The sequence below is a fragment of the Lepidochelys kempii genome, chromosome 3 (assembly GCF_965140265.1).
Source record: "Lepidochelys kempii isolate rLepKem1 chromosome 3, rLepKem1.hap2, whole genome shotgun sequence".
Classification (NCBI taxonomy): domain Eukaryota; kingdom Metazoa; phylum Chordata; order Testudines; family Cheloniidae; genus Lepidochelys; species Lepidochelys kempii.
In genome coordinates, this window is record NC_133258.1 from 105711263 (window position 1) to 105728608 (window position 17346).

At 39.8% G+C, this 17346-nt stretch overlaps 1 protein-coding gene across 7 annotated transcripts in view; it reads right to left on the reverse strand.

Moving 5' to 3' along the window:
* NHSL1 (NHS like 1) overlaps window positions 1–17346 on the reverse strand; it is a 258143-nt gene that overhangs the window by 148190 nt on the left and 92607 nt on the right. For 2 of the 7 annotated variants that reach the window (XM_073337455.1, XM_073337453.1), the window contains exon 1: window positions 10305–11081. The exons of the other annotated variants lie outside the window; for them this stretch is intronic. In XM_073337455.1, coding sequence (XP_073193556.1) covers window positions 10305–10506 — 202 coding nt within the window. In that variant the 5' untranslated portion in view covers window positions 10507–11081. Of the gene's footprint in view, window positions 1–10304; window positions 11082–17346 lie in introns of those variants that run through there. 7 annotated transcript variants of the gene reach the window in all.

Sequence of the window (17346 nt, forward strand, 5' to 3'; positions counted from 1 at the left end):
GTTGTGGCATTTCCAACTTAACATTTTCTATCTATACACAATAATTATCCACACTATCTTTGCTATTGTGGCACCACAGCCTGAGCCCACAAGTAGTTTCCACTCTGCAATTTTAAAAAAAGCTTTGGCATAAAAAACGTTTCAAGTTTTGAGATTTTTGGCCAGAAACCCAACATTCCATATACTGCAGTTTTAGAGTTCTGTTGAAGACTTGGCCTTGTACACAGCAAGATGCCAGTGGTTTCCACCTGAGTGACAAGCCAAGAGAGGTTTTTCAGATGGCACTGCCGGTAGCAGAGAGACACACATTCGATGACTGAGGGAGTGGGAACGTTGGGGGAGGCCAAGTGAGACAGTGTGCAGATATGTGGGGATGCTGCGGGGGGGGGGGGGGGGCCATTAATGGCTCCCACTAAAACGTCCTCACATTAATATGTTCTCCTCTCATTTATGCCTCACACCCCAGTAATGCCCCGCCTCTGCCCTTTACTACTAGCTGTAGCTCATCAGTTCCTGACAACAAACTAAAAGAGGTTCACCAGCAAGGACAAGTGCATGAGCAATAGAGCTGCTAGTTCAGCTCCTTAGACAACTTCAGAGAGAAGTCCTCTCCTCTGTCTGCCTTCCTTCCAACATGGCAAGGGGAAAGGTGAGACTTGTCTTCACAGAAGGCACCTCAGATTCAGAGCTCCATTCGTGAGCTGTTAGCATGGGTACTGGAACTAGGGGTGCTACCACACCCCTGGCTTGAAGTGGTTTCCATCATATGCAGGATTTGCAGTTTGGTTCTATGGCTTTCAGCACTCTCACAGTCCCCAGCTGTAAGAGTCTCCCTCTCGTGTTGGAGAATTTAAGCTTCAGGAAAACACCAGAAGTTTGCCAGTAGATCTTGGTGTAGCACCTTAAGGTGAAACTTAGCTTTTATCTTTCTGCAAAATCAACAGAACTGTTGTGACATTTGTATTGCATGTGACATTTGTATTGCCGATGAAGTCATTCACTATCTGCTGTTGCAATAAATTTGGTATGGTAGGAATCTGTGCTGTTATTTGTTTTCAGCAGGGATCTGAAAAAAGATAAGGCAGGCCAGCCCAAAGTCCAGAAGAGCAATTTCTGAATGCTGATATACTATTATTATTATTCATTATTTGTATTTTGGCAGCACCTAGGAGCCCCAGTCATGAACCAGGATCCCAGTATGCTAGGTACAAACACAGAACAAAAAGATAGCTCCTACCCCAAAGAATTTATAATCTAAATAGTGGGTACAGGGATATAACATGCAAGCACTGTGAACAAATGTTACAGCAGCAAACATCAGGTTAGTTCCACAATTTATTTTCTCCCTGCCTCCCTTCTCCCCGAAGGTGGGTATAATTAGAAGGGAATAAGCTAAACAGAAAGAAAATGGGAAGGGACAGGGTAGGAGAGAAGAGGGTATGAGGGGCAGATGTGGAGCAATGCTGAGGGAACACTTCCTATTGCACACAGTGCCTTTGAAAATTCAGACAACTCTAGCAGTGTTTTCCACCATCACTTTTTTTTTGAAGCAGCAGCAATGGTCTGAGCTACAAATAGGGTGACCAGATGTACTGTCCCAATATTTAACTCTTTGTCCTGTGTCTCGGCCTACATACAATCAGGACGCCATTTCTCCCGCTATTGTAAGGTTGCCGGCCTCAAGTTGGCATGGGGCTGGTAGGCTCCCTACCCGGTTCTGCGCAGCTCCCTGGAAGTGGCAACATCTCCCTCTGGGTCCCTTCGCGGCCAGAGCCAGGGCCGTGCGCCCTCCTCCCCCATGGCTCCAATGGGGGCAGTGAGCCTCTAGCTGCCCCCTTCCCCCGCGTCCCAATATTTTATTCCTGCCATCTGGATACCCTAGCTACAAAGACGTTTTGAAAAGTCCCAAATGCGTAAGTCGGATGCAACCTTAGAGTGCTGCTATTGCACGTCCACATAAAGGCCTGGAGAATAGTCACAAAATAGAGTATTTTTTCTATTTGCTGCAGCTGCTCCTTTAAGTTTTGTTCAGAGGTCAAAAGTATCTGCATTATAGCTTCTCAGGTTTGTTTTATTGAAAGGAGAAAGGAAGAATGTAGAATATAATGTCAAATATGTCCTTGACAGTTCCCCAGCTTCTTTAAAGAATTTGAAACCTAGCTGTTTAGAGCCAATACCTAAGAAATAACCACCCTCTCCAATAAAAACACCAACACAGACCATAAACAAACTATTATCTACCGTCCCTTAGAGAATAACAAAAAAGTAAACCATTAAGATGGAGGAGCAAACAAGCTAAAGGCTAGCAGTAACAACACAAATTGTTTGAAAACCAACAAAGTCTGATGCAAGCTATTGGCCCCATTCCAAACTTCCAGCAAGAGTTAACTTGTGCAGGACTATGATACAATTCTCTCAATTAAAAATCCATTTAATTGTATACAACACCTAGGGGAAGTAGGAAACCAAAGAGGGGTGAGAGAATGTAGACATGGAGTAATGGAAGTGGCGGAGGGAGACTGGCAGATGTGGACATTGGGAAAAACACAAAAATGGAGAAGACCTAAATCTCTCAGAACCTAGAAGAAAGAAGCCTGGAACTCTCCAAAAAGCGAAAAAACCACCCTGAAGATGCTAGAGGAAGAAACAGCTAGCTCTGTCCTCTTTCATTAACATTAGCAGGCAGTACCAGGCCAATGAGCTTCACACAGACTACTAAAGGCCTCAGCCTACAAACTGTTTGAGAAGGATTGTTTGGGGATGTGGAATTGCGAGGCTCTGTGGTGAGGTATCCATAAATCCAGAGAAGCATCCAAACTATTCATCGCTTATCTTAATCTCAAACCTTTCCTGGGTATTTGAAAAGTGACAAGGAATTATTTGCGGGAAGAAAATCATTTCCTAATTTATCAGTTCAGCGGTCAGAAGTGCGGTCAGGGCCAGCCCTACACAAAATGGCACCCCAAGCAAGGAGCATCTTTGGCGCCCCCCCATTCGTTAAACTTTTGAATACCTTATTTTTTATTGCATTTGTAGCCCATTTCATGGCTTTGATGCACAATTTGCATGCATGATTTATCCCTGTCATGCAAGACAATACATTTGCACGCTAAGATCTGTAAATCTGTATTTATTCATGCCATATATAACAAATAAAAAAAATTGTTTCTTCCAAGATGTAGAAACCTTTTAATTTTAAGAATAACTGAAATGTACAAACATCAAAAAATTGAATTGTGCACCAACTCTGGGTGGAGCCATATTAAATAGTGTTACAGTCGTGACAGCCTTAGAATGTAAACCCTGGTCCTTCAGCTCAGAAGGCCGCTTTTCTTGCCTTTGCCCTCATGAACTGAAGCACAGCATCAGAGAGAGATCCAAAGACTGACCAATGGCATTTTTCAAGGGATAAAATAACAAGAGATGGCAGTCTCTTATCGGGCATCATCAACTGAAGACATGTTTTAACGAGCCTGAGCTTTGAAAACTGAGCTCACCACTCGCGACTGTGACCAGCAGCATCAACAGAATCCTCAAAGCTATCCACACATTAGAAAAAGTATCCTTCAGCTCTGCAAAATGTGATGGATGTCAATGAAAAACAGCACCCCAAGCCCAGAGTGCCCCAAACTCGGAACCCCAGGCAATCGCCTGGGTTGCCTGCCCCTAAATCTAGCCCTGAGTGTGGTGATGGGTACTACAGAAAAACCTCAAATAGAATAGACAAGACTGATTAGACAGAGGATCTCAAAGGACAGTGAATATAGTCCTCAGCCAAGATGTGCATTTTTTAAGTCTCACCATTATCAAGAGATACTGAAATCGCCAGCATACGCTTCAAAAACAGGGTCACTGCACCAACATGTACCATTGCATTAAAAAACAGACACAAAGGCTTGTAAAAACCTGATGGGTTTCACCTCATCTCAAGGAAAGAAGTTTAAATTATGGGGACAGCTTATAAAAAAATTCAGCCAGTCATCTCCCAACTCCCTTTTTAGCAGTGACATCCTTGCGTGCACAATTGAAGGTCTCTCACACATGTCCATTTTAATAGACAGTTGAATGGGATGTGTATAAGATACTTAATGCCCAAAATTGTAAGATCAGAGTTAACAAAATAACCTAAATCTCTTTGTTAATCAAGATTACAACAAAGCAGTTGTATGTCCAAATAGATGGTCTGCCTTTTAAATGATCTGCCCCAGCCCACGCAGACTGAGGTCACAGCATCTTGTTATCATCTACACCCATTAGTAGAGATGCATCAATACTTATTTATTGAAAACCAGATATGATATTGATGCATGGCCACATAAACCAATTCCAGTTCAATCTGTTAATCTTTAATGTGTTGACTAAATTCTTATTGATTCTAGCCATGATTGCTCACAGTTTTCCCCTTGAACAGGTTTCAGGAATGTATGTAATGGGAAGTGATAAAGAAAAACTAAGCAAGAGAAAAATGGAACACGAACTGTGTGAGGAGTGAAAAATAAAGAGAGCAGGATGCTATGTGACTAAGGGCTTGTCTACATGATGCATTAGTGGACATCAGAGAGGTGATAATTCTAGTACGTACCTGGCCCACGTGGACCCTGCTGTCATGCACTGAAAGTTGCCTAGTACACATTAATGTAGTTCCATTTCAAACAGTACTATGTCAACACATACTAGGGCACTTCTGGTGCATGCCCGTAGAGTCCACACAGGCCAGACACGATGCGACATGCTGGTGCATGCTAGATCTGGGGCAGACTAATGCACCATTTATACAAGCCCTTAGCCTACTCTGGCTTTCTGACCAGATTTTTGCATATGCCTTATTATTACGGCTGTCGATTAATCGCATTTAACTCACGTGATTAACTCAAAAAAATTAATCCCAATGAATCGCAGTTTTAAATCACACTGTTAAACAATAGAATACCAACTGAAATTTATTAGTTATTTTTGGATGTTTTTCTACATTTTCAAATATATTGATTTCTATTACACCACAGAATACAAAGTGTTGTATTATATTATTTTTATTACAAATATTTGCACTGTAAAAATGACAAACAAAAGAAATAGTATTTTTCAATTCACCTCATACAAGCACCCTAATGCAATCTCTTTATCGTGAAAGTACAACTTACAAATGTAGGGTTTTTTTTTGTTACATAACTGTATTCAAAAACAAAACAATGTAAAACTTTAGAGCCTACAAATCCACTCAGTCCTACTTCTTATTCAGCCAATCGCTAAGACAAACAAGTTTGTTTACATTTACGGGAGATAATGCTGCCGGCTTATTTATAATATCACCTGAAATTGAGAACAGGCATTCTAATGGCACTTTTGTAGTCGACATTGCAAGGTATTTACTTGCCAGATATGCTAAACTTTCAGATGCCCCTCCATGCTTCAGCCACCATTTCAGAGGACGTGCTTCCATGTGATGCTTATTAAAAAAAACAATGCATTAATTAAATTTTGACTGAACTCCTTGGTGGGGGAGAATAGTATGCTCTGTTTTACCCACACTCTGTAATGTATTTCATGTTATACCAGTCTCGGGTGATGGCCCAGCACATGTTGTTCATTTTAAGAACATTTGCACTGCAGATTTGACAAAATGCAAAGAAGGTACCAATGTGAGATTTCTAAAGATAGCTACAGCACTCAACCCAAGGTTTAAGAATCTGAAGTGCCTTCCAAACTCTGAGAGGGACGAGGTGTGGAACATGCTTTCAGGAGTCATAAAAGAACACCACCCCGATGCGAAAACTATAGAACCAAAACCACCCCCCCAAAAAAAATCAACCTTCTGCTGGTGGCATCTTACAATGAAAGCATCTGGCAATGAAAGTGAACATGCATTGGTCTGCACTGCTCTGGATCATTATTGAGCAGAACCCATCATCAGCATGGATGCACGTCCTCTGGAATGGTGGTTGAAGCATGAAGGGACATACGAATCTTTAACACGCCTGGCATGTAAATATCTTGCGACGCCAGCTACAACAGTGCCATGCGAATGCCTGTTCTCACTTTCAGGTGACATTGTAAACAAGAAGCGGGCAAAATTATCTCCTGAAAATGTAAACAAACTTGTTTGCCTGAGTGACTGGCTGAGCAAGAAGTAGGACTGAGTGGACTTGTAGGTTCTAAAGTTTTACATTATTTTATTTTTGAATGCAGTTTTTTTGTACATAATTCTGCATTTGTAAGTTCAACTTTCATAATAAAGAGATTGCACTACAGTACTACTTTGAGGTGAACTGAAAAATACTATTTATTTTGTTTTTTTACAACATAAATATTTGTAATAAAAAATAAAGTGAGCACTGTGTTGTATTCTGTGTTGTAACTGAAATCAATATATTTGGAAACATACAAAACATCCAAAAATATTTAAATGGTATTCTGTTATAGTTTAACAATGTGATAATTACACAATTAATTTTTTTAATTGCTTGACAGCCCTACTTATTACCTGTGTATTCTGATATCTTAATTTCTTGCCACTATTTATACAATGTACAATGTCTGATGGGTAAAAATTCCAACACCGTTTACAAAGGGACTTGATCCTGAGATGCTGAGCACTCGGGCCTCAAGCCAACAAAGCACCTAAGCCCTTGAAAAGCCTTCAATGCTCATGTGCTTAAAGTTAAGCATGTCAAGTACTTTCCTTGATCCGGGGCAGAATGTTCAATACTTACAGGATCAAGCCCAGAAAGAATCAGTCACTATCCAATTCTTGACTAAAAGTCTCTGTTTCCATTCTCTGATTTATCTTCCATGATGGTGGAAGGAGCAGAAGATTGGGGCAGCTACATGTTACTGCTATACAAATAATAATAAAGAATATAAGCCATTTTTTTCTTTTGTTTTCATCTAGGAGTGATGAGAAGTGGGGATATGACACATTCACCTACTCCCATTTCCTCTCTCACTTAAGACAAACTCAGATAATGAACATCAAAACTAAGTCTCAGATTCCTGTAAATGAGGAGAAATATGGTGATAAAAGTTTGTTCTGAGATGTCAGAACTCCTTGAGATAATTACTGAGGAAAAGGCATATTGCAGTGAGGCACAGCAATTTCGAACAGCAAAGCAAGTATTTCATTAATAATTTTTAAGGTCTGTTTAGTAACAGATTTGCCATCTGATAAAGCAGACACATTGGTGCTACATGTACCAAAATACAGAGGCATCCTATGCGGCTATTCATATTGAATATTGAAACATCATTAGAATTGCTTTTTGACATAAACCAAATCCTGGATCAACTGACTTCAATGTAAGTGAATTTACCTGAATAAGAACCTCAAGATTTCCCCCAAGTTAGTATATTAATTTTAAATAAATAAATAGAAACAAAAATAGTAAACCTAGCAATCCCACTGCCGCCTATTAATGCAGTTTCAGAATTGCTGCTCCTAGATGAGTGGAGTTGGTCAGTTAGCTGGTGGAGAGTCAGCAACATGTTGCCTTTTGCACGTCATCTGGCACTGGTATGGGAATGCAACAAGAGCTGGGCAGCACAATAAAGAGGCAAAAGATGGGAAAGAGTTACAGCTCTGAAGGAGAGACTAAATAAAGACCCTTTGCCCGTTTACACCAGGCCTTTCACTGTTAACACTTCTACCTTTGTATACAGTTAGGTAAAGAGGAAGGGGGAGGGAGGTCCTAGAAACTGATGTACAAGGTCATTTTGTCTAAGCAGGAGAGGTGGGTGAAGAATTATCCTGACAACACTGAAGCCTTTTGTTTATGTACGTACAATTTCAATTAAAAATCAGGACATCCCTAACAGAGTGAGTCAGACATTGCATTTTAAGTCCCTCCTTTTGCTCATCTACAATTTTGCTTTTCTCTGAAGTCATCTTATAACTTAGTGCCACAATCATGACATCTGACACTTAAGACAGACACTGATGCCCACCCTCAGGTTTATTGCTACAAAGGATGGCAACACGTAATGTGCTGGGCCAATGGAGCGCACTAGTTTGAGAACATGAGCATCTGATCACATTTTTATCTTTCAAAACAAGCAAGCAAGCCAAAGTCAGGCATCAATATTCATACCATGGTGATGGGTTATTCTCATGACTGTGCATGACTGACAGCACTGGGTAGAATGTTTGTAGCAGACAGAGTACAAACTCCTCTTAACCCCCAACTCAGGCAAAATGCACCTCAGTCCTGACCTGCAGCAGCATATAATTTCAGTCTTTAGGCCTTTGCTCAGCAGACTGTCAGTCAGACCAAATGGTGTAGAGCAAGTCATGATCTGAACAGATATCCATTAGGCAAACTAATATTACAGATTATTAAGCCAAATTTGAGCCTTCCCTCCCTGTAGGAGAAGCTGTAAGGCATGTTAGCACTGCGTAACCTATCCCTCCTCTGTTTCCCACTCCAAACCCACATACTGTAATCTCCCATATGACAAAGGCTGCAAGCTTTTATTGCTTGCTGACCAATTTCAGAAGGAATCCTCCCCGCCCACTGTATTCTGTACAATGGACTTCTTTATTTTCAATAAATCAAGTGTACAATAATGCTCCCAGCAAAATTAATACACTATGTTAGTCCACTAGAATCTTTTCCTTTCCCATCACAGCCATGCCATCTGAACACTTGGGAAAGAATTTCCAGCTAGTGCAAGAGAGTTTAATGTAATAATGAACAGTGTACATTGAATTTTGTGACCAACAATATAAACCATCCCAAAATGTAATCAAACCAACTTGAGCGCAGCAGCCATCATTGTATGACACAAATTTGTCAACAACTAAAAAATAAAAATTAGGAGCCAACTGCAAAATGAAGATCCTTCTGAAGCAGTTTTACAGCATTTAAATGGTTACTCAGCAGCCTTCAAAAGAACAAATCAACATCCAGTTCCGCCTTCTTGGTACCACAGCACAATTGTATACACCCTTTTTAGTGTTCTTGCTTGGGACGTTACATCCAAACCACTTACTAAAACCATATTTATTTCTGACTTGGAGTAAGTCAAACTCATGTTCTGGTTGAACACACACTACTGCTGCCAAAAAGAAAGGGAAAATTCACTTTGAAGTGCAAGTGTCCTTCAAGTGCCTGCCTGCTCTTACAGAAGTCACCTTACAGCTTAAATCAGTCACCTTAGGTTTTCCATGAACAAATCAGTGTTGGCCATTTTCCAGCAGCAACAGAGAAATGGCGATTCAACCCGTTTATCAAGTAATCTTATCTGTATACCAGTCAATGACAAATGCACTGACAACAATAGTTCAGCCTGTCAACAGAGGTATGGAGACAGAGTTCTGAAATTCACTCTGCTATGTTCTTTAGTAGATACATCTGTGAACAGGTGGCTTCCACATTCTGCTACAAACAAACAGTTTGCACAAGTAATATTTTAACTCCTTGCTGGGGTTTAGATTTATTCACAAAAGGAACACTCAAGGCTTGACGATTCCTGGGCTTCATCTCAGTGGACTGCGCAGTTAACACCCCACATACTCTCTCTCTCTCAGATTCCCACCTCCCTTTTATTCGAGTGGAGTTAAGAGCCACCTGCGAGAGTGTGTGCAAAACATGCTTACCATTTTCCAGCACGACTATCACCTGTTAACATATTGAGCGTGTCAGGAAAATACTACCAGCCTGTTAGAGAAACAGTGATGCCATAATTGGGCACTGCTACTGCAGCAAAAAATAAATAAATAAATAAATACGGTCCTTTCAACATCAGTCAAACCAGCGATCACTATTGAGGTCCAGTCACAAGCCTTGCCCCCATGTACTACTGAAATGTAAATGTACATAAACAAAATCTACTTAACACACCATGGAAATAAATGTTACATTCCCAATCAAGGAAGTTCACGGCTTTTTCCACTTGGATTTCTATAAATTCCCATAGAAATGATGTGACCACACCAAGGACATTGCTACAAGATCATGCTAAGATCAGGACAGTTCTGCCCTGCTTATTCAAACACAGCATTGGGAGAGTCACACTGACTCCTCTTGGGGTATGTCTACACTGCAACTGGAAAGTGCAACTGCAGCACATGTAGGCATAGCTAGGCTAGCTTTGATCAAGCAAGCTCGCTAAAAATAGCAGGGTAGGACCCAAAGGGAGAGATCGTCCCTAGTAAGAGACTAGGCTTAACAGCACCAGTGGGCATCACTACTCACAAGAACCCAAGTGTCAAAGAAAAGGAGCTTTGAGAGACAACAGGAAGGAGAAAAAAACTAATGGAGAAATGGTACATAAGCAAGGACATAATTAAATGTGGACAAAAACTGGGTCACCTTTTCTGTGTTGAGTTCTGTAGGTCCAGTTCTCATCATCCTCTTCTACCTGCCTACATATTGACGTGAGCTCACCATCACTGCGAAACAATCTTTTTGTCTGCCTAGACAAGGAGGAGAAATTTATCCAGCTCACAGCACGCGAGAGGGAACCTGAATTTTGTTTGAGTCTGAAAGACCTTGAGGAGCATTCCTTTTTCATTTTCTTTAAAGCCAACTATAGTACTCAACTTCAGAGAAGACCTTTCTGGAGTTGCTCCTGTCCCCCTCACGTTGGTTGTTGAAACGCTAATCTTGAAATACAAGATCTGTCCAGGTTTCTTCCAACTCATGCAGTCAAAACACTTGCTGCATTTAAACCAGCAGCAGTACGGAGCTGGGTCACCATGCCAATGCAATTCTCCTGAGGCTGCTTTGCCAACAGCACTTTGTAACCTGCCAAATAAAAAAAAAGGGAGAAAAACAACAGCAAGTGGCACCTTGCAAGAGTTTCAGAAAAGCACATTAGTATTGTGTACAAGTACAGTACCAAAGTGCATGCTTTCTTCAGTCTCCACTCAGCATCCAAAACTGCAGTCCCACTCTTCTCCCTGACGTAATTTTCCAGGAGTGAGCCTGCAATCCAGTCGTCTGTTCTATCTCTCAGAAACAATACAGTGGGAAAACAGACGCAGATCAAACAAGTTGTCAGAGTACGATATAAATTAGAGTACTTATGTCTCTGCTTCATGAAAACAGTGCTGCCGTTCTGATTCCTAAGCCCATCCGTCCTGCTTTCCCTTAATGAAAAGCTTAGTGAGAGATCTCCAGGACGATTCTCCTAACAATAAAACAGACTGCGTGGCTATCGCTTAGGATTAGAGTGAAATACGATAGGCTCTCTCTCCTACAGGCATGGCCACAAAGGCAGCAAACTCCTCCTTTCCACAGCCAAGAACTCAATGGCAATGAAAACTTCTGAACTCTGCACACACAAATAGGAACACGCAAGTGCAACTGTGCAGACTCAGGTAGGAAGGAATAAATTATTGATATCCAAAATTGCACAAACATTCAATGTACAGAACATAGGGCTTGCCAATAAATAAAGTGATGTAAAAAAGTCTGAGTTCATAAGTATGAAAACAAAAACTGTACACTACTAGCAAGAGGTTTGCACTGAACAGGCTAACAATACAGCATTGGTGTGACTGCAGCTTTGAATGCCTTTCACCCCTGGTTGTTGCGACCTTTTATTTTCATTACCAAAAGTGTAAACACTAAATCATCTCAACTTAGTTTTTCGAAAAGCCTGACATAACTGAAAGCATTACTATGAGGTTTCTGTTTACTGACCCTGTTGAAAGGAGGGAATGAGTCAGAGGAGGATAGAAAGAAAGGATGACAGAGCCAGGTAAAAAGGCAGAAAGGGAATAAAAGTTGGTAATATACCAAGTCCAGGCATCATGACACTGTTTCCTGATTCTTTGTGATACTGCAGATTGACAAAACACTGAGATGAGTACAAGTTTAAAACTAGCAATCAAAGATGCACCAAAACTCATGATATACTGTGTAATATAAGCCATCAAACAATATAACCCACACTGAGAGACTACTAATATGGCATCTTAAAAGAAACCACCTTTGGTATTAGTAGGCGTTACTGCCTTATCATTTAAATAATGCTAATGCAAAAAAATTGGCTGCAAAAATAGATTATTTTTAGCTGTCAAGTGCCAATGTCTAGGGGTTGGGGATATTATTTGTTTGTTTTTTGTTTTTGTTTTTTTTTTTTTAGGATTTACACTATAATAGAACACACAAAGGTTTCCACCGAACATAGATGCGCTCCCACACACCTGTAAAATCTGCTAACACATACCCTTCAGAAACCATTACAAAAAAAGCTTTGCCTTTTCCAAAAGTTATGGTACTCTGACTCATAATAAAAGGATAAGGTTTAATTTACTGGCTAGGAAGCAAAGAGCTAAGTACTGTATCAGATTACCCTATGAATCAACTAGGCACATTAAAGGGACCTTTGGCTCCTACCACACACTACAATGGGTTAGCCAACTGTCTTCTGTAAATAATTTAATAGGTTGCATTTAAATTTAAATCACCCTGTGAAGTAATGCACACATGCACGTACAGACTGAGGCCTTTCACCACTCCTACAACTAAACAAGTGAAAAAGCTATTCCAATGTTGCTAACTCTCACGATTTTATTTGGTGTTCTTGAAGTCCCAACTCCTGGAGGCACTGGATTATGTGAGAATCTCATATTACATATAAGAAGAGGTAAATTTCTAGCCCTGATGTTTAAGGGAAAAAAGATTCAAAATGTGATCCAAGTGCACCCTAAAAGCCTAAATGCCAGAAGGGAAAAGAAAAACAACCCAACATTTATACCTTTAATATCTCAAGATTTTTAAGCCAATATCATGAGTTGAGAGCCTGACTCATGATTTATGAACACTTGCAGTTGGCAATATTGCTATATTCACTATACAGTTTCAGACAATTCAACAAGAAAATACAGAGATGAATACATACAGTTATGACTACTATTAAATGTTATAAACTCAGCACCAGTCATCACATCACAATTAATTTTGTCCTTTTGTACAAATAGAATAGGAAGCAACTCTAAGGGGGAAAATTTATCTTGTACCTTTGGATTGTTTCCTCTCAATCTCCTTTAATTTGCTGGCTTGCTCCATGGAAAATATAACCAGTCCAACACTCAGTTATTGCCATATACATATTTTAGACTTAATTTACAAAGTGAAAATGGAAAGGCACTATACGACCATTATTACAGGATGCAAACAAATGCCTCATGTATATTGCAAGGGAGATGGAAAATGTTCACATCTGACATACTTTAAATGGGAAATGTATCTGATAAGATAAATGGCTTTTATAGACCAGTGTAAGAAAAATAAGGGCACAATTCTATTAACTTCTATTCAATTATATTAATTTCCAATCCTACAATTTTTCTTCCTTGCTATCTGTTACACATGCAAATGAGCTTTTAGGTTTCAGGATTAAGTGGGTTAAAATGAAGACTTTATTTTTCACGTCTTAACACAATTACACTCTGGCTAGATCCATGAATCACAGCAGAGGGAGTAGTTCTTAGAAACCCAGAGGAAGCTAGGTGGGATCGAGGGAAAAGCTAACAGAAAAAAACATGTTCCACGTTTACGGTTAGAGATAAAACACAGTATACTTTATGATACTCACACACCTTCAGAACTCCCACTACCTACTGTGGTTCATTCTTCACAGAACTCCCCTAAAAGTTCTTAAGTAAGCAAATGCAAATGGCTTGAAGCCACTGACTTTTCCCTAAGGCCAACAAACTAAAAGATTTGTTGCAAGGAAAAAAAGTTTCAGTTTAGTACAAAACTCAGACTTGCTCTGTTTTTGGTTGGTCTGTGGTTACTGGCACCATTCACATGCTACTTTAATCCCTACATTTCCTATAATTTAATTTCTGATGATTTGGCTAGACATTATCCAACATGATTCACAAGTATTGCTCCCTACAGAACTTACTGATCATGGTGAGTAAACACTTTGCCCAAGAGCAAGGAGCCTCCTGGACAATCTCTCTCTCTAAGTATTAAAGAAAATCATTGTTAGACAGCCACAAAGGCATTCAGATTAAATAAAATCAAAAGCTCCTTGAACTGTCTTGTTTGTACTCAGCCTTTCACAATGCATCTATAAACAGACCGCCACCTGAGAACATAAGACAGTCATCGAAAATGAATATCACCCATACTTGCTCAGAATCTATGAGAAAATCATTCAGACAATTCCAAACCTGTTATCTGCAGCCACCTCACACAGTGTGACTGATGATCTCCAGCCATGAAAATCATTTGAAGGCAAGTAAGAAATTCAGTGGCTATAACTGACACAAAAAGCTCATGAGTCTGCTCGCCTTTCAGAACTGTTACTGAATACCGTGTAAAGGCACATTGATCTACTTGGACAGGCACAGTATAAAACTGCCTGGAAAGATCACAAGCCTTATAATACCATAACCCAGAGTCCCATATTATTTGCAGCAATAATGCCATAGAAAACTTAATTGTTTTTATTGCAATAGGGCCTAGAGGTCCCCCCAAAAATTGCAGCCCTACTGTGTTACGCACTGTACCCAAACACATAGCAAGCAGCAATCCCTCTCCCAAAGAGTTTACAATCTAAGCAGACAAAGGGTGAGGGGGAAAAAGAGCCAGAGATGAAGTTATTTGCCCCTAATCAGACAGCAGGTAAGTTACAGAGGTGAGAACAGAACCCACGTCTCCTGACTCCCTGTCCAGCAACCTATTTACCAGGCCATGCAGCTGCCCTCCATTGCTCTCAGAGCAGGAAGCAAAGATATAATGGAACAAATTAACAGACATAAACAGACATTAACAGCCTATGTCCTTCTAAAGACCACTACAGTCTAATTGCAAAGAATAATTTTGTTTTTTTATATTTTGTTAGTGAAGATCTAGCCAGGGGAGGGTGTTTGTTTAATTGGGAAATGGAAAAAATGTATTATCAAAGATAAGTATCCCAAAATTTGTTATTTTTTTAATTGAAATACTACTGTGTGTCCCACACACACTTCAAATCCGTCAGGCCTACACAAAAGTAAGCCTGCAGCAATATTAAAATCCAAGCTCTCCATCCACAATAAATCCAGCCTTGGGCTTGTGGATCTTCACATGTAGACATGTGTCACCTTCCCTCTGTCCGCTAACCTTGTAACGAATTAATATACTGATTGGCACAGACAGGCATTTCATACCTTGTTTGAACACAACAATGGGAGAAGGCAGGCAGAATCACCCAACTCTACAGCATTTTCATACACAGCATCATACATCGTTGCTGACAAGCTGGGACTTTAAGCATGTTTGCAGCCCATGATTTACAGAGCTAATATATTCCACACTATCAGTGGGCAGGTTTGAGGAGTTTTATTTCTGGAACAGATTGGGCTTCATTCTCCTCTTATTTACACCAGTTTGACTTCAGCACAACTCCATTCGAGTCGACTGAGTTACTTCTGATTTACATTGGTGTGAAAGTAGAACCAGGCTCATTAAATCTGAAGTTTTTATAAAAACATCAACAACAAGAAAGTAAAATGAACTTTATTTTAAAGGGAGATGTGAGCCAAATGCCATTGTCATCTTTAAACAAAATCTTCATATAGAACTGCTTGGCACCAAAATAAAAAATAAAATAATCTTTTAGAGAGTGACCCAACAAAAATAAGAAATATTCCTTATTAAAAAAAAAAAAAAGTCAGCTTAGCCTAATAAATTCCAGAATTAATACAAACCAAAATCCCTCAGTAATCCACCCCCCAACATAAAAATGAATTAAGCAATCACTGACCACAAGAGAAACACTTAAAGTATTGAGACATTTTAGTATATGCCGAGGGAGAGAGCATTCTAGATGTGAAGTCTCAGGCCTTGTCTAGACTAGAAAGGGTTGCCGATACAGCTCTATCAGTGGCAAGAGAGTTCCTTTGGCTACATCTGCACTGAGGCTTTTGCTGGCATAGCTATGCCATTTAGGGGTGTGAAATTTTCACACTCCTAACTGACATAGCTATGTAGGCAAAACTTAAGTGTAGACCAAGCTTTGGAGAAGGCATTGCCTTTTGCCTACAGGACTGTATGTGAGCTCCTGTTGAGTGCATAAAGACTGGTGTGTTTATAATCTCAGACATTGCACTATGGATTCCTTCACATCACGAAGGTATTTGACTTTACTCACAGATCAAGAAGCTTATAAACATCTGTGCTCTGAATAACTGAAGTCATGTTGTTGGAATCAGTGTCTAAAGCTGTCTTTAAGCCTTGTGTACCCTGATATAATGATCAGCAGGTGAGCCACAAGGTGGCTCCATGGAACAATTCACATCTCTCTACTTCTATACCAACATGAATTGAAACGGCACAAAAGACAGCATGCTTGGTGTACTGTACCAGCATCAAACCCAAAGCTAACAGTGGAGAATTCTGGATTGTGTTTATAAAAAGAGAAAAAATGATAGTGTATGGCAAAAGAGCCCAACATTTTTTTTAAAAATGGCATCTTCTGTCTACAGAAGAATTTTCTGAAAATTTCCATAGAGCACGAGAACAAAAAGACATTACTACTACAGAACAATAGAACTGAACGGATGCGAGATCATGCAGCATCATACTAGAAGGTCTGGAGAGCGATCATCCTGTCTTTAGCAACAAGCTCATGTGAACCCTCTTATTATCCCAGTAAGAAAATAAAACTGAATCTCATTTATTTTAATGTTTTTTTTAAACTCAGACATGATTCTTCTCCAGCCAATAGTCCCACAATCCTGTAGGAAGGTCCCACATCTAAGAAGCTTCCACAGCAATCTGAGTTGCTGTACCAGTTTCCACAGAAGAGCTTCTAAATTGGGTGTGGTTGTGGCTTCATAACACAGAAATCTTCTTCACAGGCAAAACATCAAAGAAACTTGTAACCATAAGTAGCCTCTCTCTTTCCAAAACTAAACTTGGCTAGCACAAATAGTTACTTGGTTTAGAAAGAGAAAAATGATTTTTTTTTCATATCTATTGACCACGGAATCTCAGAAGCTGGTGCACTCTTCGGATTGATCACTGTAGGATGAAGAGGATTTTATTTAAATTTTCCCATATCAATGGAAGATAATGAGAGCATAATTTTTATTGTAAAAAAGACTATTTTTTTTAAACACACAAAAAGAGGATTCTAAGTAGTCATTATAACTAGAAGATGGGAAAAGTTTAGCAGAACCAGACAACAAAAAAATACTTCAAAAAGACATTTTGGCAGCCAGTTCTCTGTTTCTAGAATCTAAGTATTTTTCTGCTATGCAAAAGTCAATTGAGCTCAGGGGTATCTAAATACATCAGCTTCTTGGATTCTTTGGTTAACAGATGTGGGTGACTGTTATACATTTACCTGGAGAAACCCAGGTTCAACTCCTGCTTCAGGCCATATCTGAAAAGAAGGGATATCCTG